This window comes from Myxocyprinus asiaticus, chromosome 28 (genome assembly GCF_019703515.2).
Source record: "Myxocyprinus asiaticus isolate MX2 ecotype Aquarium Trade chromosome 28, UBuf_Myxa_2, whole genome shotgun sequence".
NCBI classification, from domain to species: Eukaryota; Metazoa; Chordata; class Actinopteri; order Cypriniformes; family Catostomidae; genus Myxocyprinus; species Myxocyprinus asiaticus.
The window spans coordinates 27,328,966-27,350,857 of NC_059371.1; the positions used below are offsets into that span (position 1 = coordinate 27,328,966).

The window sequence follows — 21,892 nt, forward strand, 5'->3', positions numbered from 1 at the left end:
TTTGATACCTGTTTGGTTGAAAAAATGGCTTTACCTTGAGTTGTTCAAAAGCTGCACACGTAGGTGTTGAACTTAATAAAGACATTATTCATCGCTGTTCAAACGAAGGATGCACTTGCAGGTTTTGATTAAAAATATCGGCATCACCGTATGAACGGGGAGAGCCATAAACTGACACCTACATGTCGCAAAATCATCCGTGAAAACAGCCATTTTTATCGTAGTAAACGCCACACATTGTTCACTTTAATAGGATTGTTAAGTGTAAAACATGCTGAAGATTAGTGGACAGGTGGCCAGTTCAATACGTTAAGCACTGTTTCCACACAAAAGCAGTTCATTATTCTCGTCTCTTGTCTCCACGCCAGTGAACCACCTTACGAATGTCAATGGGACCACTGCATTATGCTTTCTTTTTTTTTTTTTTTGCTAACTTTGCTGGGTCACTTGGTAGAAGGGCTCTAGCTGTTACAAAGCAGGGTCCGGGGTTGTGAGGTGATGGGAGCTGCTCCATCATTACTGAGAGAGAGTTGTTGTGAGACATGCAGTTGAAGTGAGTGCGCTTAATAAAGTTTCAACAGTTAATTTTACCTCCTCATCTGCTCTGTGTATCATGTAAAACAAGTAAATATTCCACTTGATTGTATTCTGTTCTATTTATTGCATTTCTGTTTTTACGGAGTGAGAAATGCTCCAAACGATACAGTGCGTGAGCTGTCTGAACGATTCGGACAATTTTGCTAATCGTTTGTCTTAGTCTTTGAAGGAATCGACTCAAATGAGTAATTCATTCGTAACTCAGGCATCACTACTTCTGATTCTAAACAGGCAACAGAAATACGGGGACACACGACATGATTGCTGAAATATTGTCAGAGGAAACGTTTCTTCATACAATCTTCATACAAAGGATAATCTGCTGGCTGTACAATCCTATGCTGGGGGTGCTATGGGCTTTCTTGGGGAGGCCGAAGCACACGCTAGCCCCTCCCTAGTGCCGGTGTCCTCAAAATATATGCTACCCATCAGGATGTGCTATATGCACATAGTTTTAGGGTTAGGGTTTGGGGAAGAGTTGGGGCTTAGTATAGCCACACACCATATCACACTATCTGATAGTTATGCTGGTAGCACATCCTGATACACATTTCATGCTGTTGTAGTACATACCGACAGGTTCTCCCGTGCCTCCTGACATGTGCTACCCATGTTTTAACTTTACATATCACTGTTTTTACTGCTGGTGGCACTTCCTGAGCAGGTAGATTGTCAGAACACCATCTCTGTTTGGCACACTACCATGCTACACTTACTTTTTCTGCAGTATATAGTATGTATACTATGAATATTAGAATGCAATATTTCTCTTTGCACAGAGCACTAGGATAACCTACTACATTTTTTATAATGCACAGTATACAACAAAGCATATGCAAACAGCAGGGTATTGTATTTCTCAATGCAATGTGCTTGACCTTCCATTTCCATCTGATGAATAGATGATTCTGAATTAAGTAATATCAGCAGCTATTTTTAACATCTCTTTCTTGAGTCATTCTTTGATCGGACTGCCAAAAGTTACAATATTTTTATGTTAATTAAAATAAATAAAATGCGTCCACAATAATTACTGGACTCCACTCACTGAATTAAACATACAATTTAAAATTTCAGGTAACAACGTAGCATACTGTTTGAAACGATGCATCATTGCATAAAAAAATTGTTTCACATACTTTTTTTTTTTTTTTAAAGGAAATATATAGTATTTCACAGTAAGCTAGTGTTCTATTCTGAATACAACCAGTTTCCCTCAGTTAGAGCAGTGCTGCTGGTCCTCGACTGGGTGTCATACCACAGACCCAAGGCCTTTTTCCCTTTAACAGTGTTTGTCTCAGTGGGAGGGGGCTTATTAACTGGTTACATAATAAGGTTTTCTATAAACCACAACAGTGCTGCCTAAGACAATCTGAAGTGCATTCTGGAATAGCAACCCGTCATATAGCAGTTTGTTTCAACACAAACACAAGAGCTAAAACACTGTGTGGAACATTTGCTTTGTTATAATAATTAGAATTTCTTTATTTTGACTCTTTACAAATCCTGCTATTTTACACACATAAAATGTATTCAAGTGCACAGTATCTCCCAGGTAAAGAGCCGTTTCAGTGTTCTGTCAGGAGAGTCAGTGTGAGCCCTGCCTTGCACTTGAGACCAGAGAACAAAACAGCCTTTGAGAGAGGCATGCCATATGCAAAATACATGTCAACCAATTCAATTAAATAAAACAAACACAAAAACAAGAACAAACAAAACCGAGCTATGGATGGTATTAAATTACCCAGATTTCTGATCTGATGATCTGTACAATGTTATTGTGCATGATATCCCAAAAAAAAAAAATAATAAAAAAAAAAAAAATATGATTTCTAACATAAAAGGTAGAAATGCACACATTCAGTGCTACAATAATGTGACTTGTATAGATTTAATTACCACTAATTCGTCTACCACTATGGGAAAACCATGATTATAAAACCTCACACATACACTCACATACTGTATCTCTCTCTCTCTCTCTCTCTCTCTCTCACACACACACACACACACACACACAAGCAAGCAAACTACACTGGCGTTATTTCAGTTTTTAACTTTTTATTCTTTATTTCTCCTTTTTAGTTTCTTTTTAAAGGAAGCTTTTAACCAAAGAGCATTTTTGTTCATATTTAGTTTTTACAGAAGAAAATACTATACAACCTTTTTTTTTCCCTTCCTGAAACAATATTTTTTTGAAGATATTTATCTACACATTTAGTTGCCTATATTATGATAGTTCTTCCAATGTCACGTTTAGGAAATAATTAATTTCCTCGTCTCACTTTTCCTTGTTTGGAGTCCAAGCTAACTAAATTCATTCTTCTCTCTTGTTTTGAAATTTAGAGCAGAGCACTGCAATAATTTCCTTTGTATAGAATTAATTTAAATGACAGTAATCATTAGTGTTACTCGTTAGGCAGGCCAGGTTCTATCTTGCCGTTTCATATTGAAATCATCCAATCTTGGAAGCAAAGAAAATCTTTTTTTTCTTTTGTTGTTTTTTTCCTTAAATAAAACACAGGACAACAGTTCTTCGTCACACTGAAGACTATTTGTGCATCAAAGCAAGGTGAACTAAACAACATGATAAAGCAAATTCCCTGTTAAAAGATATATGCCATAATTTCATATGGTAAAAATGAACCTAAAAAGTGCAACAAAAAAAAAAAACACCCTAGAATTTTCTCATTACAAGGTCACATAAATATTAAATAACTTCTTATTATTGGAGAGAAACCACAGCTGTTTTAAAGAGAAAACAAAACCTTGAAACATTATTTTCGGTCTGTACAATTCATAAAATCACACATTTTCCATCACCAGCACTTGCATTCATTATGGTGTCTCTGTGATACCTGTCCTCCATTCAGCCATCTAGAAAAAGAGTCTCTTTCCATGTTTCCTCTTCCTTTAGAAATAGACATATGAGGCTTCTGAAAAAAAGAAGCATCAAAAAGCCAGTCTCCATCCTCTGACTTTGTTACAACTATTTTTTTCATGCTACTGAAACAGTGAAGGGAAAAATCAAAGAAAAATAACACATACAAATGTCTTTTTCCCTACATTCAGAGACACTTGTCTCCTGCTCTTTTTGATGGACACTTGAGTTTATCTATTTGTGGATGAAAAAAAAGCTGTAATCTTCCCCAATTAATTTTGGGCAGTAGCACCGTTACAATACAAACTCTCCAAAACACAGGGGGCGCTGATGCCCATCATTACAACAGACTCCTTTACAGTGAGACACCCCCACATCATCTGGTCATGCCTGTACAATTAGAAAAAAATGCAAAAACAAACAAACAAACGAACGAGAAAGCCATAGTAATGCAATCATGTAAAAGATAAAATGTCTTAAATAGAGGCTTGAGTATCTGCTCATCTATACAAAAGTGCGCTATGAATATGCAATGCCAAATGGGTCCTCTTTCAAATCAAGTGAGAGCTAGCATTTGGTAAGTTGAGTTCACTGAGATCAATGCTTTATGGCCTTAAGCTTTGCAGTCACTGGTCACTGTTTGTCCTGTAGAAGCAGGCGATTGTCCATGTGGAATGGAGCCTATGACATCACTGACCATGATGGCATGTTTAATTGAGAACTGCGATCATTGTAAATAAAATACAAAGAATCAACTGATAAACGGAGTAGCATATAAGTCAAAGAACTGATGCAGGCCCCTGCACTTCATTAATAATAATAATGACACAAGGTGTTTCAGAATCAATTATTTCAGCAACATTCTTTATAAAACATTCCTGCAATGTACTATTGTCTCTTTCAGTTGGTATGAGGGTCCTGCAATCCAGTGACTGCAATTAAAATGTACATTAATATCCACACACATCTACTTTATATAGATATTATCTAGAGATTGTTTTTCCTTATTTTTTTTCCACACACAAAGAGTAACAAATGAAATTGAATAAATTAAAATCAAACATGCACACACACACAAAAGACTGATGTGTAGGAAAAGGTTTACATAGTCACCCATGTGTAAAAGAGGGCCTCGTTTGTCTGTCTCTGTTCATTTTTTAATGCATAATTAAATTTATAATGTTGGTCATCTTGTAAACATCATAATAAATCATTTTGGGCGCCTTCACTTTTCTTGTGTAGTTGGTTGTTTTCTTGTCATCTGCAGCGTCTGTAAGGATGATAAATGAGGGACTCAAACTTGCATTTGTTCAGGGAATTCAGAGTTCTCCTACAGCATAGATTCAACCTCGGGCTCCTCTTTATCCAGTTGGGAAGTCTCAGCATGGTTCATGGAAGCATCAAAACTTTCACCATTGTCTTTGTCAACATCTGGCTCTGGCATGGAATCATCATATGAGTCTGTGTTCATGTCCTCCTCTGGTTCCTCCTCTTCTTCCTCATCATCATCATCGTCCTCCTCTGCTATCGGCTCTTCCTCGGCTGATAGGTCGTCTTCTGGATCGCCGGATGTGCCGGTAGTGTCATCCTGAGGGTTGCTCAGGCCCAATAAAACAGCAGGGCCAGACCTAGCAGCCAGGGACAGTGGCTCCCTGTGCATCATCTTGCTCAGGTCCACGGAGTCGCTGAGGCCCAAACCAGCAGCGTTCTTCAGGAAGAACAGGGAGCTGTTGGTGTCCGTTCCGAGGTTTAGAGAGCTATCGAGATTGATTGCAGATCCTGCATGTTCATACTCTCCAGCACCCCTAGCTGAAGGGAGATACATGGCCACATTGTTATGGGTCAGCCCTGGTGTGTTGGGCGAGGTTGGGGGCAGATTCGTGTGTGCAGGGGACACGTCTAGGCCTGCATGGTGGTGGTTCCCATCTCGGTTGGGGGAGACAGAAGGCAGCTCTCCCCTCTCCTGCTTCTCGTGCTTGCGCTTGTGGGAATCCATCTGGGACATCCCTACCACTGTGTGCTTGCACTCTGGGTAAGTGCAATGGAAATGTGAGCATTTGAGTTTATACTTGCAGTCGGCGACTTCACAGTCTGCGCTGGAGCTGAACTGACAGAAGCCGGCGGCACTGATCACGTCTTGCTTCCCATGGTGCTTGCGGTGCGCAGTCACCTTGGTGCTGTCTGTGCAGCGGAAGCCACAGCGCAGGCAGTGGAAATGGGTGCTGTTGCCAGAAAACTGGCAATCTGGGAAGTTGCAACACAACGAAGACTTGAAGCGCTTGAAATCATCCAGAACCAGGTTGTCCACGCGGTCGTGGTGCTGGGCGTGCTTATACATGTGGGTGCGGCCGCAGAACTTGTAGCCGCAGTTCTCCCGTGTGCAGTGGTAGTGGGTGACCTTCAGGGAGAACTGGCAGGCCGTATCCTTGCAGTCCTCATAGAGGTCGTAGCGGCGGAACCCTTCCAGCATCATGCCTTCATCCAGCATCTTGCGAGACGAGGCTGTCTTGCGGCGTTTGCCAAAGGGTGACATGTCCTCGATGATCCAGAAGCGTTTCTTGGTGCCAGTTGCAGTGGGGATAGAGATGGTGTTACCTAGAGGCAAAAAATGCCATTTACAGGTTAGGCACCAATTGATACGTTAAGCAACAAAGCAATTCTACAAAAAGCCAGTACCAAGCAGAAGTGGCCACAGAAGACTAAAGTATATAATGTGATTCCATGCCATAATCAGACAGAGACCAGTCCCATTTGTATAATATACTCTTGACATTTTAATGTGAGTGTCACATATAGGTATTGGGAGAGTTCAAAGGTACTTCTGTACATCCGGCTTTATGGAAGAGCAGGATACCCTCCCATAAGCTTGAGGTCAGAGCTAATGATTTGCTCTCTGTCCAAGCAAACAGGAATCACATGACTCTATTAAACTCTGACATGATTAAACCAGCTCTTTGCAGCAGGCAACTAATGGTCAGCATTTAAACAGAGGACTTAATGGAAGGTGTGCAATGCACTACATAGCACCAAAAAATAACACATGAACTTCTGTGGAATAATAACACTGGTTTATAACCAAAACTTCATGACATATGCATTGCATGTTTGGAGTGCTACATATTTGTAATCTAGCTAATGGTTTTGTAATTGAAATTATATCTGGTCAAGTTTTTTTGAGAGGTACCTGCTAAAAAAACACCTTAAACCAACCAAAGATGCTATTAGCTGGTTGAGCTGGTGCCCAGGTTGGTCAAGCTGGTCTTCAACTGGCCAAGCTGGTCTCCTAGCCTGAGCAACTGACACAAGCCCAAAACACCTTTAAAACCAGCAAACAGACCAACCTGAACCAACCTGACTGGGCTAGGAGAACAGTTAAGACCAGCATACAATTTTAGGCTGGTTTAAGATGTTTTTCAGTTGGATCTTAATCTATAAATCAAAACTACAGTTAGTCTAGAGCTGCATTGTTCAAGTGGAGATGGTATAGGTACCTGCAGCATCCTGAACTATAGGGACATCATTTTTAACCGAAGATGAAGTAGGAATGATGGGGCTGAAAGCTGGTGTGTTGGTTGGCATGACAACACTCCTAGTGGCTCCAAGAGAGGCGCTAAGCAGAGAGTATGACAGACAGGAAGGGGAGAGAAGGTATGGGAGTGGTGGCCGGAGAAGAGCCGAGGAGAGAGATGGAGGCTGACTCTGGAGCACGGACTGATGTGGAGGAGGAGGAGGTGGTGGAGGTGGTGGAGGAGGAAGAGGTGCAGATTGAGAAGGAGAAGGAGAGTCAGCAGAGGTAGTGGTGGCAGGAGGAGGGACCTGACAGCCTGGTCCTACAAAGACAGGGTGCCAAGGAAGGATGGTGGTAACAGACAGAAACAGGAAGGTATAGTACACAAGGGTGAGGATGTAAAAAGGGAAAAGAGATCAAGTAATGAAATAATGAAAGCCAAATGGTAACCAATGTCAGACAACAGTCAAAAGCAACAGTGATGAGAATGGAAGATAGCATTTGAAACCAAACAGTGAAACTATAAAAACAATTAAACAAGGAAAGCTCTGATTCAAAGAGCAAAAGCCCAGATTTAAATATGCTGTAAACAAAGTTATCCATTTTGCTGATTTCCGCCAATTAGAACATCCCCATCCCCTCAAATACGCCACAACCCTAATGTCAAAAGACATGTTAGCAATGTGATATCAGCAATCTGAATGTGTTCAATGATTGACAGCCGTTTTCCGATTGGCTAAAAAAGTGTGGGCACACCCATATTCTTTTTTGCTGTTTACAGAGCCTAGGGCTGCCAAAGAGACAGGTATTGTTTCTCAGGACACCCACTTCAGAGATATATGTCAGATAGTAGAGATATTTTATGGGTGGTATTTGAAAAAAAAAAGCACCTTTAAGCTCAGACAAAAAGGTCGATAACTTGTGGTGCCTCACTGTAAGCGACTGAGTTCAATGACAGTAGAGATGAAATGTCTGGGATGCCTCTGTTATAAAGTTAATGTGAGCCCTGTGTGTGTGTAGGACTATATAACAAACTTAGTGCTCTAAATTTGTATAAATATCATTACAGTGGGAAACATTTGGTAGCTCTGATGCTTCATGGAAAAATGTACTACTTTATGAGTCACTGTTACAAGGAATTCAATGAGAGAGATTCTTACATTACTATTTGTCAGGGTAGGACAAAAGGCCCACAGGATACCAACACAAGGAACCAACACCACCAGTGAAATGTCATTGACAAAAAAACAAAAAAAAGTAAAATGTTTAATAGTCATGAAAGTTGTGTGGTTAACTAACCTGCTGGCGAGCTGTCATTGCCCACTGGGGTGCTGGTGCAGCTACGGTCTTGGTAAGAGGATTCTGAGGAGAGGCCAAGTGGGCTTCCCCCGCCGGTGTAGTCCATGTAATCATCATTTTCCTCCATCATGCTGGAGAAGTTGTGGGTCAGACCAGGATGGCTGCCCATCACACCAGACGAAGCTAGACTGGCCATGTGCTGCATCTCTTCAGACCGGTGGGCATGAGAGACAACCTATTGAATGGCATACCACATCATTACACACAAACATTGGTAAATTTTGAGCAAGGGCTTTTTTTCAAAAGTGAAGGTTAACCATTATCAATTAAGGCATTAGTTGATTAACTACCAAAACAATGAGGGTAACTGACACATAAGGGGCCATTTACACTGAACATGTTTCTGCATCTGTCTGCAGTTTTAAATAGTTTTTCTATGAAAACATGTGCTGGATGGACATCTTTGACCACTCAGCTTCTCACGCAAGAGCAGTTTTAAGACAGATTAAAAAGAACGACAACTTTTAAAAATGCGTCTGAGTGGCTCCTAACGTCCTTGTATTTTTATTTGATGTTTTGTCAACATCAAGATTTTAGAATAAAATGTATTTGAATGTATGATGGACAAGTGTGTGTATATATATATATATATATATATATATATATATATATATATATATATATATATATATACACACACACACATTGGCAACCAAAAGTTTGGAATAATGTACAGATTTTGCTGTTTCGGAAGGAAATTGGTACTTCAATTCATCAAAGTGGCATTCAACTGATCACAAAGTATAGTCAGGACATTACTGATGTAAAAAACAGCACCATCACTAATTGAAAAAAGTCATTTTTGATCAAATCTAGACAGACCCCATTTCTAGCAGCCATCACTCCAACACCTTATCCTTGAGTAATCATGCTAAATTGTTAATTTGGTACTAGAAAATCATTTGCCATTATATCAAACACTGCTGAAAGCTATTTGGTTCATTAAATGAAGCTTAACATTGTCTTTGTGTTTGTTTTTGAGCTACCACAGTATGCAATAGACTGGCATGTCTTAAGGTCAATATTAGGTTAAAAAAAAAAGAAAAGAAAAAAAAGAAACAGCTTTCTCTAGAAGCTCGTCAGTCAATCATTGTTTTGAGGAATGAAGGCTACACTTGAAATTGCCAAAAAAAACTGAAGATTTCATTCAAAGGTGTACACTACAGTCTTCAAAGACAAAGAACAACTGGCTCTAACAAGGACAGAAAGAGATGTGGAGGCCAGATGTACAACTAAACAAGAGGATAAGAACATCAGAGTCTCTAGTTTCAGAAATAGTCGCCTCACATGTCCTCAGCTGATAGCTTCATTGAATTCTACCTGCTCAACACCAGTTTCATGTACAACAGTAAAGAGAAGACTCAGGGGTGCAGGCCTTATGGGAAGAATTGCAAAGAAAAAGCCACTTTTGAAACAGAAAAACAAAAAGAAAAGGTTAGAGTGGGCAAAGAAACACAGATATTGGACAACAGATAATTGGAAAAGAGTGTTATGGATCTTAACCCCATTGAGCTTTTGTGGGATCAGCTAGACTGTAAGGTGCGTGAGAAGTGCCCGACAAGACAGCCACATCTGTGGCAAGTGCTACAGGAAGCGTGGGGTGAAATGTCACCTGAGTATCTGGACAAACTGACAGCTAGAATGCCAATGATCTGCAAAGTTGTCATTGCTGCATATGGAGGATTTTTTTATGAGAACTCTTTGAAGTAGTTTAAGAAGTTCTGAATTTTTTTTCAAATTGTAATAGTAATATTTCACATTATTAATGTCCTGACTATACATTGTGATCAGTTGAATACCACTTTGGTGATTATAAGTACCAATTTCTTTCCATAAGAGCAAAATCTGTACATTATTCCAAACGTTTGGCCGCCAGTTTGTGAGTGTATATATATATATATATATATATATATATATATATATATATATATATATATATATATATATATATAATGTATGTATGTATGCATGTATGTATGTATGTATATATATATATATATATATATATATATATATATATATATATATATATATATATGTATATATACACACACCGATCAGCCACAACATTAAAACCACCTGCATGATATTGTGTAGATCCCCCTTGTGCTGCCAAAACAGTGCCAACCCGCATCTCAGAATAGCATTCTGAGATTATATTCTTCTCACCACAATTGTACAGAGCGGTTATCTGAGTTATCACAGAATTTGTCAGTTCAAACCAGTCTAGCCATTCTCTGTTGACCTCTCTCATCAACAAGGCATTTATGTCCACAGAACTGTCACTCACTGGATGTTTTTTGTTTTTGGCAAATTCTAGAGACTGTTGTGTGTGAAAATCCCAGGAGATCAGCAGTTACAGAATTACTCAAACCAGCCCGTCCGGCACCAACAATCATGCCACGGTCAAAATCACTGAGATCACATTTTTCCCTATTTGATGGTTGATGTGAACATTAACTGAAGCTCCTGACCCGTGTCTGCATGATTTTCTGCACTGCACTGATGCCAAAAGATTGGCTGATTAGATAATCGCATGGATGATTGCTGGTGCCAGACGGGCTGACCTGAGTATTTCTGTAACTGCTGATCTCCTTGGATTTTCATGCACAACAGTCTCTAGAATTTACTCAGAATGGTGCCAAAAACAAAAAACATCCAGTGAGCGGCAGTTCTGTGGATGGAAATGCCTTGTTGATGAGAGAGGCCAGAATGGCCAGACTGGTTCGAACTGACAAAGTCTACAGTAACTCTGATAATAGCTTTGTACAATTGTGGTGAGAAGAATATAATCTCAGAATGCTATTCTGAGATGCGGGTTGGCGCTGTTTTGGTGGCACGAGGAAGACCTACACAATATTAGGCAGGTGTTTTTTTTTTTTTTTTTGTGATTTTTCCCCCTTTTCTCCCAATTTGGAATGCCCAATTCCCAATGCGCTCTAAGTCCTCGTGGTCGCATAGTGATTTGCCTCAGTCCAGGTGGCGGAGGACGAATCCCAGTTGCCTCCGCGTCTGAGACAGTCAACCCGCGCATCTTATCACGTGGCTTGTTGAGCGCGTTGCCACGGAGACATAGCACATGTGGAGGCTTCACGCCATCCACCGCGGCATCCGCGCTCAATTTACAATGCACCCCACCGAGAACAAACCACATTATAGCGACCACGAGGAGGTTACCCCATGTGACTCTACCCTCCCTAGCAACTGGGCCAATTTGGTTGCTTAGGAGACCTGGCTGGAGTCACTCAGCACGCCCTGGGATTCGAACTAGCAAACTCCAGGGGTGGTAGCCAGCGTATTTTGCTAGGCAGGTGGTTTTAATGTTGTGGCTGATCGGTGTATGTGTGTATATATATATATATATATATATATATATATATATATATATATATATATATATATATATATATATATATATATATATACACACACACACACACACACACACTACCAGCCAAAAGTTTTGAAACATTTGACTGAAATGTTTCTCATGATCTTAAAAATCTTTTGATCTGAAGGCGTATACTTAAATTTTAGAAATTACTTTTGTAGACAAAAATATAATTTATATTATATAGGTGCCACCATATTAATTTATTTCATTATAAAACTAAAATGTAATAAAAAAAATAAAATAAAAAAACTTGGACCAATTGATGACTTGGACCAAATAATAAAGAAAAGCAGCCAATAGATGGGAACTCCTTCAATACTGTTTAAAAAGCATCCCAGGGTGATACCTCAAGAAGTTGGTTGAGAAAATGTCAAGAATACATGTCTGCAAATTCTAGGCAAAGGGTGACTACTTTGAAGATGCTAAAATATAACACAGTTTTGATTTATTTTGGATTTTGTTTAGTCACAACATAATTCCCATAGTTCCATTTATGTTATTCCATAGTTTTGATGACTTTACTATTATTCTAAAATGTGCAAAAAAATAAAATAAAATATATATATATATATATATATATATATATATATATATATATATATATATATATATATATATATATATATATATAAAATAAAGAATGAGTAAGTGTTTCAAAACTTTTGACCGGTAGTGTATATATTAAAGTACAAATATTTATGAGGTCATAAAAGCTGCATGCATAACAATTAAAAAAGAAGTAGCAAAATGCTTTAAAATAGTTTTAGCTGCAGTAGAGCATGTCAAACTACAGGACACTGCTTGGCATTTCATGTCAACTACCCATAAACAAATATTATGGCTACAAATTTTGCTACACCCCTAAATGAACCATTATATTACTATTCTCTAGAACATTTGGGTTCATAAAAGTGATTATGGCAGTTAAACAAATTTTTCTTGCCAACAAGTGTATACCTGTGAAGGGACTCGGTCAAAGTTTTTCCCCAGCATCCTCCTCATGTGTTTGCGGGCATGGGAGGTCATCTGGTGCTTGAGCAGGAAGGAGAACTGACAGCCCTCACGGATACAATGGAAGTGGCTGTTAACTTGGTTGTATTTGCACCCTGCAAGAAATGAGCGAACAAAATTAACTTGAGCAAAGACCATCTTCATCGCGCCTGGGTTTCAGGGACAACATACATCACAGATTCTCTACGAGGTAATGAGGACATTGTGCTTCCATCCTGTGCCTGCATAATGCGGAGCGACAGAGCAGATGAGTCCAGTGTCATACTGGGAAAGTCGACCCTTTTGAAGATTAGACCTGTGGTGCTCTTTTATTACTTTGACATCTTTTATTCAATTTGGAATTTACATAAATACATTCTGCATTTGGAGAAGCAATAATGCACAACCCTGCAAACAAAAGTAAACACACAATTATTTCAATATTAAATTCATTTTTCAAGACCTATCTGTTGCTGGTCTATTTCCTCCCCCCACCCCGTCTGTCCTCTCCATTTTTATTTTTTTCCACAAAGGGCCCTGCAGATTTTAATTGCTATATGTTTTCACATTTAAAGACTGCCTCTGCACACTAATCAAATATTGTAGGGTGCTCGTAATAATTTTATTGTGAATAATGCACGCTAAAATAATTGAAAGAGTTCCATTCAGGGCAGGTGCAGGCTTGTCCGTTACCATGGTACCCTTGGCAGAACGCAACTAGCCGCCTGTTGTCAGATTGCTTTGTACACAAGGGTGATATACTTTAAAAAAGCAAAGTTAAGTAAATATGCGCACATGCTGAAATATCAGGGCTCTTTGTGCCACCAGATCCTGGTAACCTCATCACTGGTGTTCTGTTTAATGTTGCTGCCATGGATACCACTTTCCCAGTCCAGCTGAACCATCAATTCTTTATGACTCTACAGCTTGCTTTTGTCATACTGTATGTGCCTGTTTTATACCTCTAAAAATGCAACAGGAGACATCAGAGACCATGAATACCTCAGACACTTGTGATACTTTCAACTCTTCAATAAATGTTCTTTTTCTTTGGTTTAAAGGGACAGTTCACCCAGAAATGAAAAATTCTGACATTGTTTACTCACCCTCATGTTTGTTTCAAATCCAAAGAGTGACCAGGAAAATCTTCAAAAGTGGAACATAAAGGAAATGTTCTGCAAAATGTTAGCCTCAGTCACCATTCACTTTCACTGCATCTTTTTTCATACAATGGAAGTAAATGGTGACTGAGGCTAAAATTCTGCCAAAAATCTCCTTTTGTGTTCTATGGAAGACATAAAGTCATACAGGTTTGAAACGACATGAGGGTGAGTAAATGATAACAGAATATACATTTTTTTGTGAACTATCCCTTTAAAGGGAGGGGAGTAGAGCAAAATAAAATACAAACTTTTAATCTGCCTGCTTGTGATGATGATCGAGGCTTGAAAAAGTGCAGCACAAACAGACTGAGCTCGACAGGCACAGTAATTAACAAACATATGTAATTGCTCATTCCTGACAGGTTAAATATACCCAAGAAAACAACCTCCGTTTGATTGCCTACTATAAATACTGAAGTATTAATGTATGACAAAAAGGCAGGCACCATTTTTCTCAGCCTGTTTTTTTTTTTTGTTTGTTTTTTTTTAAATCTAAACGAAATGTCCCCAGCTTTACAATTAGACAAGACCATCTTTAATTCTGCCAAAAGTGTTTGTTCTAAAAAAACGTAAATGACGGAAGTTGGCTGACTCTGAGCTATTGTCAGTGTAAACCATAGAATTGACAAAATATCATTGCACAGATACTAATGGGATAACAGCTTCAAGGAAACACTCAAAATTCAGTGAACGAGTGTGAAGTGCAGCCTTTTCACACCCTGCGAGTTCTGCTGTGAAAAGCGTGGCAGTTAGCGACTCGGCGAGGGGAAAGGTACTTTTCCTATAGCTGGCAGAGCCAGTGGAAAAAGTGTGTTCGTAGAAGGTAATGGAACTGATATGAAATTATGGTTACTTCATTTTGAGATTTCACACCATTTCTGACCCATCCCGCTGCATTACTAATAGTGAGCTGGCAGTGGGAGCTCGGATGAAGAGAGAGTGTTTGGAAACATGAGTGATGTGAATGGTAAGATTAGAACGATTTCATAATGTAGAATGCAATAAATTACAAACCACATTAGCAAACCACACCCAGTCAAGCCAATCATATTGCCAAAGGGTTAGCAAGGATTACCAAGTGCGCTCTGTGATTAAGACACTCCTTTTATATACATTGGCACCAAAAAAAGTATTTGGACACTTAAGTCAAGCTTAAAAATGTCTAAAAATCATTGCATTTGACAACAAAATATCAAACTAAGTGGCATCAGCAAACATCTTAAGCTAGACCTTTTTCTATTGGAAAAAAGTTTAACCAACTGGTCTCAGTGTGATGTTTTTGTGGATGTACGATGTCAGTTCCCCTCAAGTTTTCACAGGTGTCCAAGCAGAAAAAAACAAAGGTTTAGATTCCAAATACTACTTTTTCTTAATTGTGAACAATATAGAGTATTTATTGTTTTATACTTTGAAAACCTAGCAAAGTTATTTTTGTGTAATGTGTGTTTGTGCTTTATTACTTAAAAAAAAAAAAAAAAAAAAAAAATGGCACATTGTTTGATGTTTTGTTAAATAATGCAAAGACATTCATACATTTTCAAGTGTCCATATACGTTTTGGGGCCCCTGTCCATGAAAAAACTGATCTGGTTCTTACCGAGTCTGCCACATTCTTCTCTCTTGGTGAAGTATTTAAACCCGTTGGCTGCACGTCGTTCGGCTTTCTCATGTTTCTTGACGTGCCAGGGCAGTTTGGTGGTGATGTTGGTTACGAAGTAACAGCCAGGTCTCAGACAATGATAGTGGCCCCTCATCCGAAACTCACAGTGCTGTGGAGAACAAATGAAACACAAACTGTCAGACTGAGAACGGTTTTAACATCCTGTACAACATTCTACATTTCCATGATTCAGATTTCTAGTTAATTAACAACCCAATTATCAGACATTACGTTGATTTACAAGCATTACTAAACTGACCAGATTGTGAACCAAAATAGGGTCTGATAGGTTGTCAGAGCCTTCCTCCAATTACCAAAGGGAAGAAGTAGATTACGTTTGCTCATTAAATCCTTTTCCTTTCTCTTTTTTAGAGCTTGTGACATGACCAGCCTCAATGACGAAGTGAAATCTGGAGTTTAGATCCAAGATGTAGCCACTGACCCCAATAACAATAGTAATTAGTTCATTTGGAGATTCATCTATTTATAAAACAGCTCTTTTACCAATTCATTAGTCTGTGTGTGTATGTGTGTGTCTTCAGCAATATAACCTGTTTCTGCACCACCATCTGTTTCCAGAGAGGCAGATCCCTCAGGAGCACATAAACAGAACCCACTCTACTCTGGAGATAGGAGGGGGGCTTGAAGAAATGGGGATGGGATGCATAAATGAATTCATTTAAACAGGTTTTGCTCCAAATGCAAGGTGCAAGAAGGGGAGGGCTTTTTTTCTATTAATGATGGAATTTTTGATGAAAAGCAAAACTTGTTTATTTTATACAGCTTTCGCGGCTCCAAGGTGTTTTTCTTTTATTTTTTTGTGGCACAGAGACTTAAAAAGTAAAGCACAGTTTTTACAATAATATTTGTACCATGCCATTGTAAGTTTTAAATGTAGTGTTGAACTAGATTTTTACATTTTCCTCAGAAAATTTGAGTGGTGCTTGTCTGTGCAATAGTTGCTGCCACAATGCTAGGGTGTTGTGGGTGGTTGTCAGGGAATTGATATATGGTTACCAAGGTGCTCAGAGTGTTTTACGTGTGTTGCTATGTGGTTGCTAGGTTGTTATGGTCACCAGGGCTTTGCTAGGGTGTTCTGGATGGTTGCTAAGGTGTTACTAGGTGGTTCCTATGGTGTTCTAGGTGGTTGCCAGGGTGTTAATATATGATTGCTATTGTGTTCTGAGTGTTTTTAGTGTGCCGCTATGTGGTTGCCATGGTGTTTTGGGGGGGTGCTAGGGCATTGCTAGGTGGTTCCTAGGGAGTTCAGGGTGGTTGCTTACTGGCCCAAGTCAAAAGAGCCCACCCCCAAATCTCTATGATATTCTGGTTCATACATTTGGCTAAATCTCTGAGTTTTTTCACCCCTTTTTACAGTCAAAATTAATGAGTTCAACTAGATCATTGTACAGTGGAAATTCAACTTCTGATTGCTTAGAAAAGTAATAACACACCTCTCCTCAACAAGTGACATAATCTGCTAACTTGCCTTAGCAAGCACCACTCATAAAGGCAAAATAAGTACTATTTGATATGGCATTGATATGGCTTACCTGGTTAGGACAAAGACACTGTAGGGAATAGTAGGAGAACTGGTCTCGCACATTCACCAGGTTGCTGTTGGGGTTTATGTGGTCCAGGCAGTGCGATTCGGCCTTCCCGGAGGTTTTACACACATATTTGCAGTTTCCAAACAGACAGTGGAAATGGAACTTATTGGAGTATTTGCAGTCAGTGGCCAGACAAGGATCACTGTGGGGAAAAAAGTACAATGGAATGGAAATACTTGTAGCTCAACTTATGTAAATCATACCACCACAGTATTATGGATTTAAAAGAAAGACAATGTCCACTCACTTGTCTTGGAACTGTAGGAAGCCAGGCTTGACCTGCGGCTTAGCATTCTCCAGTGAGGTTGTGGCCAGAGGGGAAGTGGCTGGCATACTGGGCATGGAAGCGGGAAGTTGGGGGATCGATCCAGCCAGCTGTTTCCAGGCTTGCAATGAAGGGGACGAGCTGTATCCCCCTGAAACAGCAAGGCTGGGCACCTCCATGGGAGGCGTCTTGGCCATGGAAATGGGGGCAGCCATCTGATTAGGGGCACTATCATTGGATTCCTTGCTCTCGTTGAAAGGGGACTCTGATTTAACCTTCAGGTTGGCTCTGAAGTGGAAGCTAATGACACAGAGGTGCACCACCCATTAGATGTGCTATATTAGAGCTGCCAAACATAGCAGCAAATTAACATTGCTTGATCATAATCATGTAAATTGAGTGTGTGTGTGTGTTAGTGTGAACTCTAACATTGAAAAACTTTGATAAAATGAATCTCTATGATTGTACTGCTTTGTTTGCATTTTAATGTGTAGGATCACTGCAAAATTATTTTCTTAATTAGTATTGCCTTTTTTCCCAGAAAAATTATCTAACCTGCTTAAAAGAAGATTTACATTACACCTTACATTTTTTGCGGTCCACAGAAGAAAGCCATATGGTTCCCTTACGACTCAGTACACTTGAAATTGTGTGCTAACGCATATGGGGTGTGTCCTTCCACACAACCTAGTAGAAACCTCTCTACAATAACGCCAATATTCTAATATTGGCTATGGTGTTTGAGCCCTGCCTTTTTAGGTGCGAAGCTGTCCGCTATAAAAGCAGGTGCGCAAACACCATTCCTCAGAATTTTCTTCCTTCAAGACAGCAATTCATCTCTTGTCTAGAAGCCCTCTACTGCTTCGCCGTCGACTACGAGTCAGTGGGCAGAATCTTCACGGCAATGAGAAGACTCTCCACTCCCCTACAGTGTTCTGGCAAACATCAATCTGCCTCACTGCTGACGCTTCGCTGGTGAACGGGCCGCTTCAGCATCCTGATTCCCTGCAGCTCTTCGCCAGGTGTTATCTATCCATATCAATACCAAGTTTAAATCTTTCTCCCATAATCTCTTGACAGAAGTTAAAGCTCCGTCCCCCAGACTCTGAATTAACAGGGAGTAATACACTGATGCATCATGATCTTTTCCAAAAGCAGTAATCACCTCTCCCAGAGTATCTGCTGCTTTAGGGGGGTGTGTGCTACTCCCAAAAATAGTACCGAGAAGGTGATGAAGCTGTAAATACATATAGAACTGAGATCTGGGAATCTCAAAGTGTTGAACCAAATTTTCAAAAGATCTCTCCACTCTAATATAGGTCACCGAGTGTAGAAACCCCCTTCACAATCCACTCTGACCAGCAGAAAGGGGACCTTTCAATACATAATTTAGGGTTCAGCCATAGCAACATTTAAATAAATGTCTGAATTAAACACTCTGGACACTTTGTAAATACTGCGTGCAAATGCAAGATAAAGGGGTATGACTTAACTTCTCCAGTTAGTTTAATAGAAAGGCTTTATAATGGCAAAATATGGGCAAGAACTTCCTGTTCAATACAAATCCAGGGGCGGGGGGCTCTCTCAGGTGGAAGCGACCAATGAGCCAAATGTCTGAGACCGAATACATAATAATAAAACAAATTCTCGGGTAGGCCTAGCCCACCTTTGTCAATCAGCCTATGTAATTTATTAAAATGTAATCTGGGATGTTTACCATTCCAAATGAAGGAATTCACTATATTATCAAATTGCTTGAAATAAGAGAGGGGGATATCTACAGGGAGAGATTGTAACAAGAAGTTACATTTTGGAATACAATTTATTTTAATAACATTAACCTTCCAAATCATTGATAAATGTTATGAAGCCCACCTGCCCACATCGCTTGAAAACCTTTTTATTAAGGGGTCAAAATTAACTAACTAAATCAAACAAATTTGCTGGGAATAAAATGCCCAAATAATTAATGCCCTGTTTGGGCCACTGGAAGGTGCCCGGCTGGAAAGCCGTTACTGGGCAGTAAGCTGTCAGAGCCAAAGCTTCGGATTTAGACCAACTGACTCTGTATCCTGAGAACTTAGAAAAGGAATTAATAATTCTGTGGAGGCAAGGCATAGATCTAGTAGGGTCGGAGACAAATAATAAAATATCATCTGCATAAAGCAAAAGCTTATGGCACCATACCTCCCGCCACCACCCCTGGAAAATCATCTTCCCTTCTTATCATGGCTGCTAATGGTTCCAGGGCAAGACAGAACAATAATGGGGAAAGAGGGCAACCCTGCCATGTGCCCCTATCCAGAGTAAAATAATCTGAAATTAATCCATTCGTTTGTACCACCGCTACCGGGTGTCTATAAAGTAACATAATCTATCCAATAAAAGATTTCCCGAACCCATATATTTCCAAAATCTTAAAAAGATAATCCCATTCTACCATATCAAATGCCTTTTCGGCATCAGATGAGGAGTCTGATCATTCGCCACTGACCATATGATATTGATGAAACGCCTAATGTTATCGGAAGAGTTGCAGCCCCAAATAAACCCCACCTGATCTATATGTATAAGAGATGTCATAACTTTAATTAAATGGTTAGCTAGAATTTTTGACAATATTTTTACATCTAGCTGGATCAGGGAAATTGGACGGTAATTCTTACACTCGCTTGGATCTTTGTCCTTTTTAAGAATCAGGCTAATCCGGGCTTGTGTCATGGCGGAATCTTTCCATTCTTTAATGATTCCGTATAAACTTCTAACAAAAGTGGAGTCAAATCTGTAGCATAAAATCTAAAAAATTCAACGGCAAAGCATCTGGCCCCGGAGCCTTGCCTGTAGGAAAGGCCTAATAACCTCGCCAAGCTCCTCCAAGGTTATCTCAGAATCAAGAGAATTGTTTTGCTCAATTGTCAGTTTAGGGAGTTATAATGGTTCCACAATATTCCTACGTGGAACTATAAAGATTGAGATAAAATTCTTTAAAGGCATTATTAATATCAATGGCCAAGGTAAATATCGGTAGGGAATGGTAGAAAAAGACTCTCTCTGCTTTATTTATCTAGCCAAAAGCTTCCCTGCTTTGTCCCCCGACTCAAAGTATGACTGTCTTTCCCTGAATAACCAAAACTCCACCTTCCGTGACAAATTAGCATTATATCTGTATTTCAATCGGGTCAATTCTCTGAGGTCATCCGACGACATTCGGCGCTTCAGCTCTGCCTCGGCACTTTTAATATTCCCTTCCAACTCCACGAGTTCTCGTGCTTTGGATTTTTTGGTGAATGAGGCATACTGTATAATCTGGCCCCTAAGAACTGCCTTAAGTGCCTCCCAAGCCATGCCCAGAGAGGACACTGAGGACCAGTTGGTCTCCATATAAACATTAATTTCAGCCTTTAACATTTGTTGAAATTCAGGATTTTGCAAAAGGGATACATTAAAGTGCCAACTATATGATTTATTTTTCTCCGTATGTGGCAACACCTCTAAACTCACTAGGGCGTGATCCGAGACTAAGATGTTTCCAGTTGAGCAGTCCACAACAGATGAAATGAGGGACTTAGATATATATAAAAAAATCTATTCTAAAATAAATCATATGGACTGATGAAAAAAATGTATAGTCCCAGACGAAGATTTTTACACATCCTTTGAGTCCATCAAAAATTAAAGTCTCCTCCCAATATTATATCATGAAGGGTGCCAGTGGCTTGCAACATTCCTTCAAGATCTCTAAAAAAGCCCTGATCATCAGCGTTAGGTGCATAAATATTAGCCAAAATCAACCTTTGCACCTGAATTTCTGCTAAAACAATAATGACTCTTCCTAATTTATCTTTAATCTGTTTGAGACATTTGAATTGTAGATGCTTACTTATCAATGTAATGACTCCCCTGCTCTTACTTGAGCCAGCAATAAAGAAAACATGTCCACCCCATATCTTCCCAAATTTTCCAGCTTCCTGCGGGGAAAGATGCATTTCTTGAAGACACACAATATCATATTTCTTACGTTTAAGAAAACAAATAACCTTCCTTCTTTTTTATGGGGTGCCCCAACCCATTCACATTCCACATGGAGTGAGACAATCCACCATTTGACATTTTTACATATTAGAAAAAATAGATTATGTGTCAAAAACAAGATTATAAAGACCACATTCCAACATGAGTGCAACAATCAAACCCCGAACTTCCCCCCGAACCAAACAAACAGAAAAACGTGCGCATTAACCCCACGCATGACAGCGGCAACTGGCATCCATCCCTCTAAACTCAAGCAGTCCATGTACGCCTACAACAGCCCCCACGACAACTTTGCAGTCGGACTGCTCAAGTCCGGTGTTTCTATACAAATTTTGTGAGATAGAATTACATAACAGAAAAAATCTATAAAACAAACTCCAGCCAATAGGCAGAATAATACTGTCCCGAAGGCGTGTTCCTCCCCAAAACAAGCT

General features: G+C 39.5%; 1 protein-coding gene across 2 annotated transcripts in view; it reads right to left on the reverse strand.

The window, feature by feature from the left end:
• Nucleotides 1-2,368: 2,368 nt before the first annotated feature.
• LOC127419155 (zinc finger protein castor homolog 1-like) overlaps nucleotides 2,369-21,892 on the reverse strand; it is a 163,819-nt gene continuing 144,295 nt past the window's right edge. For both annotated transcript variants that reach the window (XM_051660326.1, XM_051660325.1), the window contains 7 exons: nucleotides 17,409-17,726; nucleotides 17,105-17,303; nucleotides 15,489-15,660; nucleotides 12,697-12,845; nucleotides 8,286-8,520; nucleotides 6,970-7,308; nucleotides 2,369-6,073 (listed from right to left, as the gene is read on the reverse strand). In XM_051660326.1, the coding sequence (XP_051516286.1) occupies nucleotides 4,809-6,073; nucleotides 6,970-7,308; nucleotides 8,286-8,520; nucleotides 12,697-12,845; nucleotides 15,489-15,660; nucleotides 17,105-17,303; nucleotides 17,409-17,726 (2,677 nt within the window). In that variant the 3' untranslated portion in view covers nucleotides 2,369-4,808. The remainder of the gene's footprint in view (nucleotides 6,074-6,969; nucleotides 7,309-8,285; nucleotides 8,521-12,696; nucleotides 12,846-15,488; nucleotides 15,661-17,104; nucleotides 17,304-17,408; nucleotides 17,727-21,892) is intronic.